Here is a 21,020-nt window from a genome sequence, read left to right on the forward strand (position 1 = left end):
AATGTAAACAATAATTTTGGAGCTCTTGTCGTATTTTATGCATGTAGTTTAGTCAGTTAGTTTACGAATATGTACATAACATCTGTCTGAAGAGTAATAAATTAAATCTAGGAACCTTCCTTATTCCTAGTATTAAAAAAATCGCACTAATTTGGAGTATTTGAGTAATACATGGTATTTGTACAATTATTGATGAAAGGCAAAAAAGAGCTCTTTAGGTAACTATTTTATCTCGACAAGCCGAGGAAATGCCGATTTAAGGATTTATAACTACTATCTTTCTAATAAAGTAGAGTACTACTTTAATAATGTCTATCCCATATAATTAGACTAAAAAAGAGTTGATAAGTTGGCCCGACACCATCTTTTTAAACACCCTATTTGAGTAAAATTAAAAAGTAAAAATAAGTTTTAAAGTTTAACACACAGTCTTTTCGGCGGAAGAAACCAGGGCGAATGCAACCGTGGGTCACGGAAACCTCAATATTTTGCAACAACATAAATGTTAAGTATAAGCGAATCCAGATTCTCGGAATACATTATACCTAGATTCAAATATCATCGGCTCAGCGTTACACATAATTCACATGATTATACCTGACTTATCAACCATTATTTAAATATTGCGTCATTAAAATCCACTTTATACCTATTACCTAATGAACTAATTTGAACTACAGGCTAATAGTCATATTCTTGCCATGTAATCTTATCGATGTCATGTTTCAAATTCACTATATTGACCACAAGTCTTCCCCGTACTTAATTTCCTCTTGTGTTGGAAAAATGCTTATAATAATACGAATAGTGCCAATTTCCACTCATTCATCGGAAATACCAGAATCGGGGCACAGAACTAGGAACCCTGAAAGATCTCATTTGTAAACATTAAGTACCTATTAAAATTACGGATTTCATTTTCTTTAATTAGCTTTTCTTTTGTTGCTTTTCTGAAAGCAAAATATCCTACATAGGTACACATAATCACTTTGATTGGACAGCTACCTTTTCATAAATTGCTAAGCAAAATAATAATTTTGTATAATAATTTTGTGTAGTATTGCCAAACGAAAAAATCTGTTCAGTTCACTTATAAACGGAAAGTACTGGAAAACACCTTTATTATTGTCTCATATTTTGTTGCTACAGATCCAGAAATGAAGCAAAATTTTCTTGGGAAATACTGTAAAACTAAAACTTTTCTTAAAGGAACAAAAATCTTGCTAACAGTAAAACGTGTTCAATCCAATAATAGCGACTCGCCTTGACATCTTTGAAAAGGATCAGCAAGTCGAATGCATGTAAAAATGGTATCGGTATTATTTCAATAGGTATGGATTCATTGCATTCGAATGTGCGAATATCCTTGACTGACTACAACGTGATCGTTCAATCTCTTCGTGTCATTTTGTTGTCTTAATCAGAGGACTATTCCGAACCTTCCGAACAAAATGATGATAAATAAGTTGGAAAATCGGCAATTTGGCTGAAATGAGGTTATAACACTTTTTAAGTTGTCAGAAATGAGCAAGATTCCCTATTTACTCTGACACTACAATTTCCACAGATGCGTAGACATTGCATAAAACTACATACTGGTGTTGGCACACCTTATTTGAGTGCTGCATGGAATTTTGCTTATCTACTGCAACAAAGGGAAAACAGGGCCAACACTTAATGCTGCCTTTAGAAAAGGTGCAAACATTCATATCAGCTAAAGTCTGAAAGCACATCGCGCAACTACAGGTTGCACAGTCAGCTAAAAATAAAAATCTACAATTTAATCTTAATAGCTTAGCAATCTACGATCAAAAATTGAATATTTAATAGAAAATTGCGTTTACAAATTTAAAATTATAAAAAAAAACTGTTCCAATTACCATAGACCGTTAACGAGAACAAATTGAATTAGACAGCGCCAATTTATAAGAAACCGTAGAAGTTGTAACGAAGTGTGGAAGGCAAAACCGGTAAAACGTCTTTGTCATGCAACAAAAATTCCATACAAAAATGAAGCGCAACGAGTCATACTAAAGATTGACGATCTCTATTAGACTCGTAAGACAGGTTTTTGCATAACCTATATACCGTTTAAGTATTAAAATGTGGGAACATAGTACTACCTTATTACGCAACTTGTCTAGTAGTCTAGAGTAAACGGTTAAAAAAAGTTTAAATTCAACGATCTCAATTCGACCGTAGCTAATGTTAAAATTATTCATGATTATTAATCAAGAAAATAAATATGTATTTACTGAGCTCTGAATAATTAAATATAAACAGTTTTATATTTGATTCAATACTTAACCTCAAAATGTTTAAAAGGCGCTACTTTGAGGTTATAGTTGTCAATTTGCATTTGTGTAGTGGCTTCATCTATTGTAGGTGGCTATTGAAGCGAAGGACCGGTGTAAGTTAACATAATATCTGACAATTGCGAAGCCCCATGCATGACCTCATCAGTCGCTCAGTAAACCGCTACGTGACCGGAAAAAAAGTGTTCTTCATCACACACGAGAGGTGAGCTAGATTTTCTGCGATGTGTTAATTTGCTCTGGCAACATACTAATTATGAAAGCGCATTTTCTATGTTTGACATTTAGGTGTTTAGTGACATGCTTTTGTAATCTAGGCGAATGTTTTTTAAAACTTGTAATACTAAAACCAAATAATTTGGCTTCTACTAGCCTGCGTGACTATAAAATATATTAAGAAATTATAAACAAAGAAATAATTATGTAGTAAAATATTGAAACATATAAATTGCTGGTAATCAAGGTTGCCTTTCCAATATATTTCAATCTGGATTAAATAATTACATTTAAGAGTTTACCAAAGATTTCAAAAGAACTTTTAGCTATTGAGTGTTAAAAAAAACTCATGCACGTACAATTTGCTGCTCACTCCCATTTAACGACGTAAAAAAGTAAAAGTGAGCTGTGATTGTCTGTGATATAATGATGACAGCTATTAAAGTTACGCGCCATATACCACACAGAACAATTTGTTAGTTTATAACTTTTTATGACTACCTTATCCGCAAATTCTTTACTGCCTTATTAATTACTTATGTGGATAAAATATTTACAGATTTGATTATATGCAGCAAAACTTTTTGATTTAATGAAATCTGTAAATATTTTTCAAATTTACTTCTCAGCTTTTTCAATACTGTTTATGCAGTTCCCAAGTTTCCATTCAAAATAGACGTGAAAATAAAATATTTTTTGCACGAAAATAGATAGTTCGATGGAAGATCCTAAATAATTAAGGATATTAGAGTAGAAACCATTATTTATAACTTGTGAATAAATTATTTGGGAACCCGAGTTTAATTAAATCTTTTGAAAAAATAAGCAAAAATGTGGTTTCGAAACAAAAATTCAGACTAAGAACAAAATATAATGCAATTTCTAATCCAAACAAACAGTTTCTGTGGTCTGTGAAGAACCAAAACCAGCCAAAACTAGTTTATTTTAATGACCTCCGGTACTTCTATCTCTTATTTTTCAAATCCACATGAATATTTACAAATACGTTTTATGACTATAAACATCTAAAATTTATAAACGGATCCAAAACGTATTTGAATTCCATCTTTTAAGTGATCGTTTTCATTAGAAAATGCCAAGGAAAAATGTGTCAAACTTTGGTTACTTGAATGGGACTTCCGGAGACATAGGTATTGTTAATAAATAAAGACAATCAAAGCTGTACCTTCTTTTTTGGGCTGTTTAGATAAAATAATTCTTGTAAAATGAATAAAGTTGTCATATAGCGCTGATAACACTACCCAATATTCAGTTACAAAAGTAACTGCTGCAGATGTTTTGCTATGAGATCTAAAAATATAATTACTCATGATGTAGTACGACTTAATGACTTCTATTTCTTTTCAACCGTGACTTAGTTTCACGACAAAGTTATCAATGAAAGAATAAATGTAGTTCAGGTCTCTGAATACGAATTAACGATTACGTGAAAGGGTCTAATTAGAATCGCCATCGAATAGAGAAACCGTTTTCACTTTATTACGAATCGAATGAATCGATTATTATCGATTACATGATACCGATAAGTAAACATCGAGAAATCGTAATTGTATTCAAATACCAAAGTAAAGTAACTATTGGAAAGACGTTGATGGCATTTGATGAACCATAAATAATTTGAAATTACAATGCTCGAATAGATAGTAAAACATTTAAATGGATAAAGTGATTGTAATATTATCATAGACAGGGAAAAACATATAATAAACCATTTACTTGAATAAAAGTCTCATTTGTTCGTGAGACGAACGAAGATCATTTGTTCATTGCGTATGACCTCAGTCAAGAATTTCCCAAGAAACATGCATGAATAATTTCATGTAATTTGGCGGAAACAAATAAGGAAGTTGAATGTCCAGTTGTAAAGATTTACTGCATTAACTTGACTATGGTTCGTTTGTATATTTTTTTTCATATACGATGGTACACATGTATTCTGCGCGAAACAGTGTTTGTGTTGCCAAACCTCCGGCGCTACCTTTTGTAAATGAGTTGGTAATGGGGTAAAATTATTCTTTTATTCCTTTCACCCTTTTTGTAACGTATCCGATAAGTATTATGGCAATACATTTAAGGGCTTTTATTAATCAAACTTAGTATCCTTAATGAGAAAATATGCATCAGCCAGCAGAACTAGAAAACTAACTTTTCGCATAATATTAATGGTCTAATCACTCTAATTGAAATTTCATCTCAAATCCTGTAGTCAAACCAATTTCCTGTTTTATATCATATTAAGGCAAACGAATTAATTAAATGAAACCAGAACGTAAAAGCGCTTGTTAGAAAGTCGTTTAGTCTCGGCTTGACTGCACCGTATTTTACTACACTTAAGACAGGATGTCAAGCTATCATAAAACGGATGACCTGTCAGGCCTTTTCTATAACCATCGTACGCCTTGTTAGCTTAGTATTTTAAATGTTACATTTTAATGAGCGACTCTTTGCAACTTTTGTTTACAGTCAATACTTTTTTAAAGTCAGTTTATAGATATCGTAAGAGCTGGCAACTTACTAAAATTAATTAAAAACGTTTGCGATGCTGTCATTTAATTTAGTGTCATCGTTTTAATAATGTACGTCGTTTTCTTGGAAAACCATTTGTGATTATTTTTCTTATAATTTTTTATTTGCTATTAGTTATTTTTGTTAAACACCACATTAATAGCAAACCTGAACCATGAACACTATCTCTAATACATTCCAAGAAGTAGATATATGTCCGAATACTTGTGAGGACCTCGGGGCATTTGTGAAATCCAAAGTGAATCCTTTGGACGTGGTAGAAAAACAAAGAACAGCTCGAGATGAGAAGCTTGCTAACTTAACTCCAGTAGCTGCTCCAAAGACGAGTGAAGAACCACCGCCTCCTGATAAAGAAGAGGTTGAAGGACCAGTGCGTGTAACAGAACATCCCAAATTGAAACCAGGAATAGATGGAAAGGTCGATTGGACACCACTCGGTGAGATAACTGGCACAAGACCAGGAGTCAGTAAATACTCTATAAGCAGATACTCGTTGGGGGAATGGAGAGAGCACAACAACAAAATCTTAAATTCTGACATAGTAACCGAATCTAACATTATAGATTATAATGCGAAGACCTCGATGATGCAGGCTTTTGGTAATATCGACAAACAACAGATGGAAAACAACTGCAGGCTCAAACAAAAAGCGAGGGACATTTACAGATGGAAGACAGAAGTTGAGAGATCTTGTAAGGAAATTACCGATGAAGTGGAAGCGCTTGAAATTGAGAGACAGCGCCTAAAAGGAGCTTCTAGAGTGTTGATGTTGCCCGAGTCGATTTCTAAAGAGTGCCTGGAGCTCCGCTCGAATCGAGCGGTAACAGATTTAGTAGCTGATCTTGCCGACATAGAACTTCAAAAAGAAATGAAGCTCGTTTCCGAAGTAAGGGTAACTTTAAAAACAACCCTAGATAAAATAGAAGAGCAATTAAAGATCGATAAGGCAGCCAAACATAGAATTGAATTTGACTGGTGTGACAAAACTATGGCCTACAATACTGATGCTACAAATTTGAGCCTAACCCCTAAGTCTTCGATTATAATGTTTAGACCGGGTGCAACAAGGTTTGGAGAATTGACAGCGCCTTTAGAATACTGGGAGCACTTCTGTAGAGAAAATATTGAACATTGCGAAGTGGTGCGACAAAAATCAGCTGATTTGCGGGGAACTCTAAATGCTATACTCATAAACAATGGAAGAAAATTACGCACTCAGGCTGACAGAACTGATATGGCTTTAGCTGAAACTGTAGCTCTCACTTCTGAACTGGTCACTAAACTGGAACAAAATTTAACAAGCACTCTTTATAAAATTGCCGATATAGAAAATTTGATTCAGAATCTGCAAGATGCTGTAAAGAAGACAGATGCGTCTATGAAGTTAGCTCAAACTAGACTTGATAATAGGAACAATTGGAGACCGCATGGCGAGAGCGTAAGAGACCAACCGCATTTAGGTTTGATTGAGGAAGTTAAGATGATTCATGAAACTGTTACTTCGCTACTTGGACAGTTGAGGAACGCAGAGAGAGTGAGAACAGATCTAATGGAGAAAAGAAAGGAGCTTGAGCGTGATATTGCAGCGAAGAGGAAGACTTTGAATATAGATAGAGATAGATGTGGCATGGTTCGCTCTCACTACCCGTCTGCCTCAGAGCTAGCAGGATTTTAATGTGGTGTTTTTTTATTTATAGTAACTTTATTTTAGTATTTTTTTTCGACTTTTGGATAATTTGTTACAATGTGAGTTGTAGAAAATTTTAGCAAATATATTTTTTTGGATAAAATTTTGTTTCGCACTGTTCTGTTTAGAAAAAAATCGTAGATATAAATATAGATATCAATTTACCAAGTAAGTTTTCATCAGGTGTTACTTCAGGCCAATATTAAGTTTCCTACTATGTTCTTACGTTAACCAGTAATTGAAGTGACGACCGTTGTATTTACACTTGCGTAAAGAAGGTCAAGGAAGTCTCGACCACTGGGCTAGTATTAGCAAAAAAATATTTTTTAGTTCCTTCAACTTAATATGTCATTTCCAAGTTAAGAAATATGTGCAGCTTGACTGAACAAGCCTTAAAAAACCGTTTAAAAACTTACTGTATTACTCCATACTTAAGTTGCAGTACACCACACACACCATTTAAACCTTACGGTTAGCCACCCAAATCACCGGCCTCAGTCGCCTCTTGCCGTAGGCCCTCAATATTACGATAGGCAGGCGGAATAGCACGATCATGTGCGGCTCTGGCGTTGCTTCACTCGGCGTATGGCAATATCTCAATGCCTCCCTTCGGGCTACCTACCACAGATATTGCTAGGCGGCCGTGTCCGGTCAGCATCTTTACGTCAAAACGCTGTACCGCCTACACAACCGATAGATTACATTCTCAAAAGAGGTCACCAACATAATCAAGATATTGTGCGAGGTAAATTCGTCAATAAAAATTCGAATGAAGGTATAATAATCAGTCCTAGAACTCTTTTGTCGCTAAGTGGGTAAAAACTCCATAGTATATCGTAGCTATGCCCAAAGGAGCGCTTTGTTCTAGAAGAATGTAACTGTTAAATCAGTTTGACAAGTGAGATTTTAGAAATAATTTTACTTGGTAAAAATAATTATAATATTGAGCTTTGGTGGTTTTGTGACTTATTATAACAATGGCGTTGCCACCAATATTTGGTGAAAAAGACCTATGCCCAAAAGAATGCGAGGATGTTGGCGCTTTTAAGCAAACGGAGAAATCTCCAGACATAGCTTTACAGGAAATAAAAGAAGCCAAAGAGGCGCAAGCATTTCCAACTAAACCAGAAGAAACTGATATTAAAGAAGAGTATCAACAAACAGAAGCGCCTCCCCATAACGAGGATACTTTTAATTACCTTCCTAACCTGAAACCTGGCCCCGATGGGAATGTTGACTGGACACCTCTCTCAGGATTGACTGGCACCAGACCCGGTGTCAACAAGTACTCTCTGAGCCGATATTCTCTCAGTGAATGGAGAAAACATAATCAAGATGTATTAGATCCTAAAGTAATTGTTGAGTCCAACATTGTCGATTACAATGCTAAAACAGCCATGATGCAAGCATTTGGAAATATTGATAAACAGCAAATGGAAAATAATAAAAGACTAAAACAAAAAGCCAGAGATTTATTCCGCTGGAAGATAGAGGTTGAGAATGCTTGTAAATCAATTACAGAAGAAGTCGAACTGCTTGAAATTGATAGGCAGCGACTGAAAGGCGCTTCCAGAGTACTTATGTTGCCAGAATCGATTTCCAAAGAATGTCTAGACCTGCGTTCAAACAGATTTGAACCGGATTTAGTAGCAGATCTTGCCGAACAGGAACTTATCAAGGAAATGAAGTTTGTAAACGAAGTAAGAGCCACTTTAAAGGTGACTCTAGATAAGATAGAAGAACAAATGGCAATAAACAAGGCAGCGAAACATAGAATAGAATACGATTGGTGTGACAAAACTATGGCTTACAACACCGAAGCTATTAATTTAGGCCTAAGTACGAAATCCACAACAATAATGTTTAGACCAGGTTCTACCAGATTTGGAGATTACACGGCACCACTAGAATATTGGGAATACTTTTGTAGAGAAAACGTTCAAAATTGCGAAGCCGCTCGTCAGAAATCCGCTGATTTACGAGGCAGTTTGAACGCCATTTTAGTGAACAATGGTAGGAAGTTGCGAATCCAAGCGGATAGAACTGACATGGCATTAGCGGAAACGGTAGCCATTACTTCAGAGCTATGTACAAAACTAGAAGAAACGTTGAGAACTACTCTACAAAGAACTGCTGACTTGGAAGCTTTGATAGAAGATCTGAAAGAGTCTGTTAGAAAGATGGACGCGGCCATGAAGTTAGCCCAAACCAGGCTTGATAATAGGAATAATTGGAGACCTCACGGGGAAAATGTTCAAGACCAGCCGCATTTGGGGTTGATAGATGAAGTGAAGAAGATTCATGAGACCGTGACATCTCTGCTGGGGCAGCTAAGGAACGCTGAGAGATTGCGAGAGGATCTGGTGAACAAGAGAAAGGAGTTGGAAACGGCTATAGCTGCGAAGAGGAAGACTCTGAGCATTGACAGAGACCGATGCGGTATGGTCCGCTCGCATTACCCCTCGGCATCAGAACTAGCTGGCTTTTAAACTGAATTGTTCAACACGTAGATTTTATTTCGATTGTTTATTTTAGATTATTCTTAACATTTAATATATTTTAAGTATTTAGTTGCATTTTTATTAACTTCGGGTGTGTAAGTCTACGGTTTTTATATCTCTTTACAAAGCAAAACCAACCAAGTCCGTTTTATACATTAAAATTCGGCCTCCATTTACTCTCACTGTAAACTTTCATACTCGGTACACTTGTAATGTGACGTCATAATTATACTAATTCGCCGTCGCGGTGAACTGGCATCGTGACTAACAGCCAGAACCATATATGACATGATATATCACTACTTGAATTATGAGGCATTAGAATGTATTACATAAATTCGGCACTTAGTATAAATTCTTAAATGTATGTTCTTGAGATCGGCTAAGTGCGAGTCGGATTCGCATTCGGAGGGTTCCGATGCTTGCTTAAGAAACTTGACCTAAAAAAATCTATCTTTCACTTACAGTAATATATCGTCCGTGAAAATTCCATCTGTCTGATTTTCACGGTCAATAAGATTCACTGCCTAGTGACCGACGGACAGAAAGCTGAGTATCAGCAATAAATTCTCATTATACCCTTTGGGTACAGAACCCAAAGATAGTTCTATCAGTCTGTATTAAATTGATACCTCCTTTACTGATTGTTAATTTAAATAAATGAATTTTAATTCTGTCAAGGCATGCATAGTTCTACATCTAAATACGACCTCACAGATTCCTAACAGCATGATACTGTGGTTTTTGCTACACCTTTCATTATTTATTATCGTTAGAGTTATTTGGACGAAGTGCATATTGTGTAAGCTCGGAAATATCGAGATGACATTTAGTTTTCTGCGTGCACGTAACTTTGAGGTTGGTGTGAAAATCTTAGATCCATAAGATTACCCTCGTTTGAGTTTCGTCATAGTCGTCTAATGATGACATGGTACTGATTCCAAGAGATTAATTCATTCATTTATTACTTTTATGTTGATTAATAGCTAGATAATCTTACTCTGGAAACAAGCAGTGATCATAAAAGACGAAATCATTAAATTGTGTATGACTTCACCTCATTTCGATTTTATAACTAACTTTGTTAAAATAACCTTTTAAAGTAGAAGCCGCAAAGTTGTACATTAACCGTACAATACGAAGAAAAGCTTTACATTGCTAAACGAAGTTTCCCAAACAAAAATCCTTATTACATTAAAGAAGTACTTGCAAAAAATCACGGAAACGGAATACACTTACCGATAGAACCTTCTTCAAATAAAAACCGAGTAAGTTAACATTACTAAACAATAAGTTATCCCACGATTGATGTGAACACCAGAACAATGTGAACGTTACAGTGACCTCCGTATGAAGCAATGGCTCCCATCATAAGACAGTACGTATCATTTGATCACAGATACTGCTAAAATTACATGCCTGCTTTAAGAAAAACCGTTCTTTACGTGATTGTGATCCAATGTGATAATCATGCTTTTTTAGGTAGAGTTGATCACTTACTCTAGTACTTAGCGTTTCGCAAACGAAATAGAAAACATTTTTCCTTTTCCTGTAAAATTAATTATTTTGATTTATTTTATGTATCGTTTGGTTTTTTTATTGATGCAATCGTGTAATGAATGTTGGTTTCACAGAACAGGTTTTGTTACAAATCATAACTTATACATAATTATAACTAAGCAGGTTTCTATTGTGTGAAACTGCTACTGGCCACTTTCGATTATTATAAATTCGAAAAAAATTATACGTCATTTAATTAAAATCTTTTGCCCGTGCAACAGATTTTTCTTCGGTTTTTAGTTTATATTATTTTATTAAGTTAGATTTGTTTAACTAAATTCTCGTAAACATGCCTAATAATCCAGATATGTATAATTGTCCCTTCATTTGCCCTAGTACTGGGGCCAAGGCTCTGGCTGAGACATACTTGCAAGCTGGCGATACTCGAGCTAATGAGAATCCTTTTGCTTCACCATACAAGCCTGGTATGATACAACCTCCAGAACCAAAGATTCACCCTCCAGATGCACCACCGTTGTACCTTCCGCAGCCGACGGATAGTACGAGTGGCGATATGCTTGGAATGGGCCCCATCGGGCCGTGGGCGCCTGGGCATGTAGACTGGACGCCGCAGGCAGGTATGACAGGCGTCAGACCAGTGGTCGACAAGTACTCCATCACTCACTACTCTACAGGAGAGTGGAGGAAGAATAATCTTCATATGTTAACGCCAAGAGCCACTGACAAAGCTAAAGCTTTGGATGCGTCCATTAAAGGAGACCTTAAAAAGGCCTTTGATGCTATGGACAATAAACAAAACGAAACTAATACGAAACTGAAAAGTAGGGTCAAAGAACTGGCTCGCTGGAAGAAATTGGTTGAAAATACTGTTAGAGCTATAACGAAAGAAACCAAGGCTTTAGAAGCAGACAGAAGCAAACTAAAAAGTGCTTGCAGAATCCTGATGTTACCGGAAGCAATATCCAGAGAATGTTTAGAACTTCGTACGAATAGATATGAACCAGATTTGGTTAGAGATGACGCTGAACAAGAACTAATAAAAGAGGTTGCAATTGTTGGGGAAATAAGACGAGTGTTCCAAAACACGTTAGCTAAAGTAGAAACACAATTGGAATATAACAAAGCTGCAAAAGCAAGTATCGAATCCGACTGGAGTGATAAGATGTCCACTTTGAAGTTAGATGGGAAAAACCTGAATATGGGTCCTGATTCCACTCTGATACTTCATCATCCTGGCGTAGCTCGATGGCCAGAGAATGCAACCACCTTAGAATATTGGGAACATTACTGCGCTGAAAGTATTAGGAACTGCGACGAGGTAAGACAAAAATCAGAACACCTACGTAATGATTTGATGACGGCCATTATCAAAGGATCTCAAGACATGAAGACCCAGGCCGACAGGACCAACGCTGCGTTAGCTGAAACAGTAACAGCGACTGAGCAGCTTTGTGCAAAACTAGAAGAGAATTTAAAGGATAATTTGCAAACGATTGCTGATGTAGAGAATTTGATTGATTATTTGGGCGATTCGCTACGGCAAGTGAACCAGAGAGACAAACTTTCTAGTACGAGATTGCTAAATAGAAATTACAATAGGCCTAATGTTGAGAACTGCAGGGATCAGGCGCAGTACGCCTTGATGGGCGAAGCTAAGTTTATTAAGGAGACAGCTGATTCCTTGACGGGGAAAATGAGAGAAGCTGAGGCAGTGCGAGCTGAGCTGATGAAGTATAGAGGGGAGCTGGAAAGGGAGATAGCGTGTAAACGGAAAAGCTTGAACATAGACCAGGATAGGCTGTCCAGGGTAAGAGCTCACATGCCTACCCCTGAAGAGTTTGCGAATGCGTAGTGGGAAGTGAATGCGAACACGATAATAAAATTTCTGTGAAATTAAGTAGTCGCTTTCCTTTCACATACCGTATTAAGTTTCAAGTGAGATTTATTATTTTAGTCATTAACTTCAAATAAAGTACCATAGTCTAAATTTCAAGTACAATGAACGGAAACTTTCAACAGAAGTTATTTGTTATACATGTAGCGTAAATAATTAACTATGTTTACAAAAGTTTAGGTTGATCTATGGTTAGAAAGGTTTCCTTGTCTAAATTCCTTGTTAAAAAGTAAAATATTTTTAACAAGGAATGGACAGATTGGACAATATATCCATTTCCTTTACTATAAAACGGCCTATGTCTCTCCAGTGTCAATTATAACTAGGAAACAAATCTTATAGTCGTACATTTTGAAGACCAACTTTATTTAGTTTGTCGTAATGTCTAGATAATCATACTTCACCTTTTTAAATATTTTTCGTTGAGCCATAACGGCCTACTTAAGTTACATAACAGATTCAACAAAGACGTCTCATTTTAAAAGATATTGCAACGGTTTTGTTTTGCCGTCAGTAATACAGCGCAATAAGATAATCTTTTTAATTGCATTGCTTCGATTTTATCTATAATATCTAAATTAAAACAGCAGGATCCCTGAACAGAAAGTAGTTATGATGAAAGAACAACTCAAATCGAATCCCAACTTTTTAAAATTTAATCACGTTTTTCCCTCAAATGAAAACCCCATGAAGCTTAGCCAAACTAACGAGAAAGTTAATGTGTATTCAATTAATTACATGGACGTTTACAATAGAAAGTCAATAAGGAAGCAGTGAGTTAGAATAACATTGAGTGAAAAGTACTTTGTAATTTATATCATGATAGCACGATAGGTTTCCCACGGATATCATGTAGCAACATAGGTGATCATGCGAGCCGTGGATAAGAAAGAAGTTCTTAATACTTCTATGGTAGCTTTTGTGTATTTAATGGATTAAGATTTATTACCCTTTGTAGAAGGAATGCTGGGTAGTGTGCTGTCACGCTTCCATAATTGTAAAAGCGAGACAGCTTCAAAATTCGAAAAATAAAAAAGGCAGGTCTTGAAAATAACAATTTACTGCACCATGATTTGCTCATCCCTTAGCTTCTTAAGTGTGAAGACGAAATAGGGCAAAAAAAGTTTAGAGCGTCGAGCGCTGCCTTATTTCGGAGGTGGCATTAAGCATATTCCAAGACAGTTTTATCATAGCATGTGCTCTTTGTTTAACTTAAATAAAATTATAACTTTATTTAAACTACAGTGTTAAATATTTACAGTACAATCATTTGCTACATACTAAAAAACTTGTCATTGTCATTGCTTGAGGTTTTGTTCTTCATCCTACAAAATACTTCTTACGTCTTTCTTAATAATTACTGGTGATCACTGTTCATTACATAAAAGAGGCAGTGTTACGGCATTGGAACAGTTACGACCTGTAATTGTGAAGGAAGTCGTGTATGTAAACGATCACACACACGATTTAAATTAAGTGACATATGGGTTATTGCGGATGTCACGTAAATGCGTGATGTCACGTTACTTAGGTAACGTACGAGTTTAAGAGTTCAGTGTACAGTACACGTAAAAAATCTTTTTTACTTGCCTTTTACGATCTACTAGTTAATATCGTGTTTGTCTCTGAGCCACTTGTCTTTACTACATCATCTAATGTTCCTAACCATATTTAATCTTCTCGTGTTACAAAGTCTCTATTCAATACTTTATTCATATGAATTATCTGTTTATTCATCCTATTTATATTGTTTGACTTTTTGAACTCAAACGGTGTCGTTAATCCGATCCCAATACGTAAAGAAACCGTTGTATCATATCAGCATGAATCCGTTTCCGAAAGCTTGAAAATTCTTATGTATCCTCTTTATGCAAGAAATCTTGTTAGACCTCCTTAACTTTCAAGTTGCAGTATCACACAGATGCATGCAGTCATTTTGGTGCCAACTCGAATACGCAAACGCTGTTTCATTAAAATTCTTTGCGAATGAGTCACTACTATTTGCAGCGCATTCGTCTTAGTAGTCTTAGCGGTTTTCTTCATTATCATAATGCTTGTTTCTGACTTCTGGCATTTCTTGAGGCCCAATGTCAACCTATAGACTATTTGGAGCCGAATAAGACTTTTAATTTCTACTGCTGCAACCGTCTTTTGTCTTTCGTACACTCAGACAGCAAACTACACGGCTTAAACGTAGTGATGGTAGACCTGACCTGTCTTGAATCCATCCATTATTTTGAAATGGATTCATAGCTTGCGTGAGCTTACCATAATATAATACCTAGTACTACTTAGTAAAGTTGCAGAATATAAATAAGTCTCTTTCTAAATATGGAAATTTCCGCGGAAACATCTCGTCTTGAAGTTTAGACTAACTAGACAACAAGGATGCGAGTGAGGTGACAGCCTAGGGTGTGTCTGACGTGTTGTCATCGATAGCTTTCTACTTCTACTTTCTTTATAAACATAAAATATTACAGAATAGGATAGTATTGAAGACCTCTCGAAGCACCTGCCTTAAATGAGATGAAACTTTGACGCGGGCCGCATCTACACTAATATATAATCTACACTAATATATAAAGCTGAAGAGTTTGTTTGTTTGTTTGAACGCGCTAATCTCAGGAACTACTGGTCCAAATTGAAAAAATATTTTTGTGTTGAATAGACCATTCATCGAGGAAGGCTTTAGGCTATAAACCATCATGCAGCGACTAATAGAAGCTAAGATACAATGGAAAATGTGAAAAAAACCGGGCAGGTGTACCTAAATCATAAATTATATCTTCTACCCACGTCGCGGGCAACAGCTAGTAAGTAGATAAAATAGATACACGACTGCCCGAAATCGATGAAATTTAATGAAAGAAATATCAAAATAATTGCAAAAAGTAATGTTTCACTTCAATGTCTACCATTCGCAAAAAAAAAAAAACAGAAATCATTAAGAAACGAGTTACAAAAAGTTAATTTAAATGAGAACAGTTGCACGCACTCGTACGCAATGCTGTCATTTGTCAAGTTTATTACACATGTCTCACAAGATTTCTTTTCAAATGAAATCTGCCAAAATACATTAATTCATATGCATATCATTCTGTTAACCTCAATTATTACTGTTACGACCCTTGCAACGCGGACGTAACGGGGACTAATTTGTATGTCCTCTTCTTTTCATGAAAATTGACTCATGAAAATGTGTCGTGCGAGTATGGCCGCTGAGCCGTTTCTATCAGAGCTGTGCTGACTGAGGCGAGGGAAATGAAGCGATTCTATTAGATCTTTACAAACACATCCCTCGCTACACATCGTCGCACATCTCTCGTCAAAAAAACTTTTTTTGTCTAGGTATCAGATCTGTTACTATCAAGTGTTTACCAAGAAACTGTTAATTGATCCAAATATAAGTCCGTGTGAAATGATATCGTGAATACTCGACAATGCATGAGAATTTCACAAACTTCTAGTGTTACACTTTAAACAATACAAAACAAATGTAAGCTGTTATTTTCCCGTTTAATTCATTAGTATATTAAAATAAACACATTATGGGAATCATTTAAAAGCTTTATAAACTAGCGCCCTATTAGGTATCAACGTAAGTCACAGTTTGATCTATGTCGGTGATAACAAAAACAAATTAACAGTTTGAAATGCATTGTGATTGTATTTTACATTTTTTGCTTTCTGTTTTAAGATACATAACTTGGCCGCTGTAGTAAAGGTTCATTCCCTATAATGTTGGTACTAAAATAAATTACTTAGGAATATTAACTATGGATAAATCAAGCATATTAAGGTATTAATTTTCGTGTAGGAAAGTCCAAATTTTCCTTGCTCTTAATTGAATTCAGGAAGGAAGCTGTCTTGTTAAGTGCAATAGTTACAAGCTACAAATAATTAACTGCATAAGCGAGTATATTAAGCACCGATCGCCAACTCTCTTAAGCAATAAAAGTACAACAATACAAAAAACGTTAAGATACATTAATCATAAAGAGAGGAGAGTTACGCAACGCGCGAAATGAGGAAGTTAAGATTAAGACTTTTACAATAACTTGCGAGAACATAACGTTTATACATAGACTACACTATAACGTAATGGACACATGATATGTTACCATAGACTAAGGAACGCGATTGGTAGAACGAAACGAAAAGAACGGTATTGTCTTTGGTATGACCTGGATTTGGTGATTGATTGAATGGTGTTTTGTCAAAATTAGTTTTAGGTTAAGTATTGACTTTTTCCTGTTCCACTAATTAGTGTTATTTTCATAATCCTAGGTAATATTGAAGTAGTATCAATAAAAAATCCAATTCAATTCATATTTCATTGAATCAAATTAGTTTAAGAGCTTTTTTTAAACGCCAAACGCTACGATGTCGCTACTATCAATTATAGATACTCCATTTTACTGAACACATCCTTAAGTTTACACTTACTTTCTTGATAAAGGATAATTCTGTCTGTGATTGAGTAGGTAATATGCCAGAAATAAGTTATCTGTTGATAATAATACAATTAAAATAATTCTAATTTTTTTTAATCATGTCCATCCGGAAAATCAATCATTCTGCTGAAGTTAAAGTTGTGTCGATGGGAAAGGGTTCCTGCCAAAGTAAAACTTGTGTAAGCAAGAGTAGAACATAATTTTTCTTCATCAGAGGAAATGTCATGGTATGATAAATGCATTTTGTCTCATTTCCGTAATAAGAAAACCACATATAACCATTTATTAGAAACTGACGTTAATCGAATAATTTGTCATTAGTATTTTCCTCTTAGAAAGCAATTAAAAAACGATTTACTAAGGGTAATTAAAAATACATTATGATTTTATGTCTTTTAATAGTAAATTAATTAATATTATCGTACAAGACTGTTTCCTTAGATGCTGGGGTGTAAAATTAGTCAAGTAACCATTTCATTTCAATAAATCATCAAGGCTCATACTATGTAATATCATAAGTAAGTTAAGTACCCAAAATAAGTCATAAAATAATCAAATTGTCCCAAAATGAACTATAACCCATAATTTTAAAGCCTTATAAAAATTCATTATTTTCAAGTATTTTTTTTTCAATGACGCATGTTATCGAACCAATCCGGATTTTGTTCTTTTTGGGATAGATTTTCTATAAGGGTAAGTATCTTTCGAAACCCAGTAAAGCATCATATTAAAAGCACTTATACCAGTGTGATACATCCTAAGTAAACTACTCTTAGAACGACTCGCATCAAGTAAAGTGACCACACCGCAACGTGGACATCGAAAGTGGTCTAGAAAGCTGAGTACTTACGTTTTATAGTTGACGGAAAGTTGATAAAGATGATGAGATTTACTATATAGATATGTTGACTCGCGGCTTTGCTTGTGTTGAGGGGTATTTTCAATGTGAAAAAGAGGAAAATATTTTAAAATGATAGGTTGATCTGTCGTAACTAGTTGCTGCCCTCAAACATGAGTTTTCCCGAAGTATTCTACGAAAGTTCAATATGTTCGTCAATGTTTTTGGCATTAGGTACCTACTATCGGTATCATTAAGAATTAAAAATAATACCGATATTAATAATCAGAGCTATGGCTATTATTATTCTTCTTAATTCATGCTTTACGTGAATAATAAAAATATTTATTTCATTGATTTAAATTTTTGTGTCGCGGGTATTTCACAAACATTCAAGTCATATGCACAAAGACACCCTCAGCACAAGCATTTGACTTCAACCTCTTGGCTATCCGTACCGTCAAATGTTATTAAGATATGCAATTAATAGTTTTCCGGGTTTTCATTGCTTAGTTCGGTGTTTCAAGCGTTTAACGTGCACACGGACAGATATCCATGTCCCACAGCAAAATCTCGAAAGCGGAGATAATCTGTCATCTGTGTTTAATAGAAACCTATCATAAAGTGAGTCTACAATTAATTTTTACTGTTAGTAATATGCTATAACATTGATAGTATGTTTTATGACGGTTATATCCAATGTTCAACAGAATCTCATGTTGAAATGTGGTTAGAAACTTTGCTGACACATTGCAATAATTATCTAAGACAGCTTTCTGCTTTTAACCGATATTAAAAAAGTGGAGGTTCTCACTTATTTTGCGTGTCTTTTGTTATAAGTAGTAGAAACTAGAAGTGGTATTTTTCTTTTTCCTCTTTACTGGCTTTTCTTGAAGTACATTGCGACAAGCTTCCAGTTGCTTAGGATTCATCAAAAATTATACGGTAATTTACCTAATAAGCCTGTCAAATCAGTGTTTATTACCATACAGAGATATTCACCAATTATGAAACTCTTGTTTTCATAAGCCTAAGGTGCCTTAGACGAAAGTACCAGAAAAACTATATATATTTTTTTGTTTGCTTTAAAATAAACTTTTGCAATTTATATCTGAAACTGAAATAAAAATGGTAGCTAGACTTTATCTGGCAAAATAATCTCAAATCGATATTGCCCAATCGTTTGTGTCCTTGTCGAACTTGTTTCCATGTATAACAACACTTTTAATATGTTTATTTTATCTATAAAAATTTCATCGTTCATTTATTTCTTATTCTTGACCACCACTAATTTGACATCTATTTCCAAATAATTGTGTCCTGTTATTTTTTTTTGGGTTTAGCTGTTCCATCCTTTTTTCCCGGTTTTTCCACTGTTTCTAGTTTTATTTCATCTTTTTTGTTGTTGTATACTTTCTAGTTCGACTTTCCCTCCCATTCGGAGTACTTTATTTTACTTTGTCGTATAAAAAACGTTCTCAAAGTACCAAGTACTAAATATTGAATTCTTTAATAAAGTTGATTTTTTCGTTTGCTCACCTTTGAGTACGTTTGTTTGTTACCGTTCGTTTGTTACCTTTACTTGCAAATCCATACATTTAACGATTTCCTTGTAACTTATCTTTAACTTGCAACAGAAACCATACAATTCATAGTAAATGTAAGCAAATTACATATTATATAACATATTAACCATTCGCAACTTAACCTTTGCTCTTTTAAGTAACTGGCGAAGATAGACAGGGCTTGAGACGTTTGTTTATTTTTTCAATTTGATCGATAGCTTTTAGTGTCAAGAATTGACGTGTTATGCAAAAAATGAATGACCTGTGGGCTGTGGGTTGGTCTAGTGCAGAAAATACTTAAATGGAAATGACAGGCAAGCATTTGTGCATTATTTGAAAACAGATGAAACAGCTCAGATGTGGGAATGTGGGAATGACATTATTTCCTGCATTCGAGTTCGACCAGTCACGTGACTGATTTGACAATTAATTAATATTGTACTTCGGGGATGAGTAGAGCTTAAAAAAATGACAGTCATTTACTAACACGGCATTTTCATACATTATTGACGCATTTATTTACAGTAACCGAAACATAACTTGGCCTAGGGGCAGAGTCGATTGTCTAACACCAAATATTATAAAAGCATTATGCCATTAATATGATTGGTCCAATTTATTCCTAATAGACCAAATGAGGCATCACTAATGCATCGCACGTGATTACAAAACGTGTTTATTATAGGTTTGCGAAAGCGTTACGTTTGCTTACACCAGTGTATCATAATTAGTGGCCAGTCAGCTCATACGTCACGCTGTTACGGATACTGTGGGAACTGTTATAAATCCTAAACTTCACTTTTTACGCATTAGTAATTTTTCTGTGGTCATGATTACAACTTCGTCCATAGAAAAATAATGGCTCTATAAGCAGATGTGTGTTTATTTTCATTACAATCGTCTTCAGTGGAAAAATTACCTAATTAGTGAAAAATATTAATATTTTTCACTTCTTCATCTAAAATGAAACTCAACTTTCTTCAACATTTTCCGCCGATTTCATTTGACAGTGACAGCTCGGTGTAATTATTATAATCGACATTGAAAGCGGGCAAAGGCACTCGCGCGGACAGCCCGGCCCGCGCGGCCCGCCGGTTGTGTACTGCGAAGAAAGCCACGTTTCACCAGCTTCGGGTAATGAAGGGAAACTGAACACCATCAGATAATGCGTAGCGGAAAAATATGGAGATTGTTTTTTTTTTTCGCTTCAGCTAAAGGCATGATGTAAGAGACGGCGTAATTGGTAGAAAAATTGATTTCGGCATTTTTAAATATACGTTTCTTTCTGTTATACCTCAATTTGCAGAGAATAGTGAGTTCAATTGAATCTTCTAATATATACTGTATTCGGTTTAGAGTTGTTATTATGTATTGAAATCTTCGTAATTAAAACTCATAAGCATGCCTGCTTTTTCTTTCTTTTTTATTAATTAATTGACCGTCCCTCACAAAGGAAATTAATCCTTGTGTCGCGGGGGTTTC

The 21,020-nt window shown here is 35.1% G+C and overlaps 4 protein-coding genes across 4 annotated transcripts in view; all 4 read left to right on the forward strand.

The window, feature by feature from the left end:
* Positions 1-21,020, forward strand: part of LOC113496249 (LHFPL tetraspan subfamily member 3 protein) — a 31,052-nt gene that overhangs the window by 1,392 nt on the left and 8,640 nt on the right. The gene's annotated exons all lie outside the window — the stretch shown is intronic.
* LOC113496246 (tektin-4-like) lies at positions 5,113-6,775 on the forward strand. Its single transcript, XM_026875416.1, has one exon. The coding sequence runs from the start codon at positions 5,233-5,235 to the stop codon at positions 6,751-6,753; it is 1,521 nt and encodes a 506-aa protein (XP_026731217.1). The 5' UTR covers positions 5,113-5,232; the 3' UTR covers positions 6,754-6,775.
* Positions 6,897-9,335, forward strand: LOC113496247 (tektin-4-like). Its single transcript, XM_026875417.1, has one exon. The coding sequence runs from the start codon at positions 7,743-7,745 to the stop codon at positions 9,252-9,254; it is 1,512 nt and encodes a 503-aa protein (XP_026731218.1). The 5' UTR covers positions 6,897-7,742; the 3' UTR covers positions 9,255-9,335.
* LOC113496245 (tektin-4-like) lies at positions 11,013-12,681 on the forward strand. Its single transcript, XM_026875415.1, has one exon. The coding sequence runs from the start codon at positions 11,116-11,118 to the stop codon at positions 12,637-12,639; it is 1,524 nt and encodes a 507-aa protein (XP_026731216.1). The 5' UTR covers positions 11,013-11,115; the 3' UTR covers positions 12,640-12,681.

The sequence above is a fragment of the Trichoplusia ni genome, chromosome 7, assembly GCF_003590095.1.
Source record: "Trichoplusia ni isolate ovarian cell line Hi5 chromosome 7, tn1, whole genome shotgun sequence".
Lineage (NCBI taxonomy): Eukaryota > Metazoa > Arthropoda > Insecta > Lepidoptera > Noctuidae > Trichoplusia > Trichoplusia ni.

What these genes read in the sequence shown, in the direction of transcription:
- LOC113496246 (XM_026875416.1), top strand. Translation starts at nt 5,233, where the DNA reads ATGAACACTATCTCTAATACATTCCAAGAAGTAGATATATGTCCGAAT.
- LOC113496247 (XM_026875417.1), top strand. Translation starts at nt 7,743, where the DNA reads ATGGCGTTGCCACCAATATTTGGTGAAAAAGACCTATGCCCAAAAGAA.
- LOC113496245 (XM_026875415.1), top strand. Translation starts at nt 11,116, where the DNA reads ATGCCTAATAATCCAGATATGTATAATTGTCCCTTCATTTGCCCTAGT.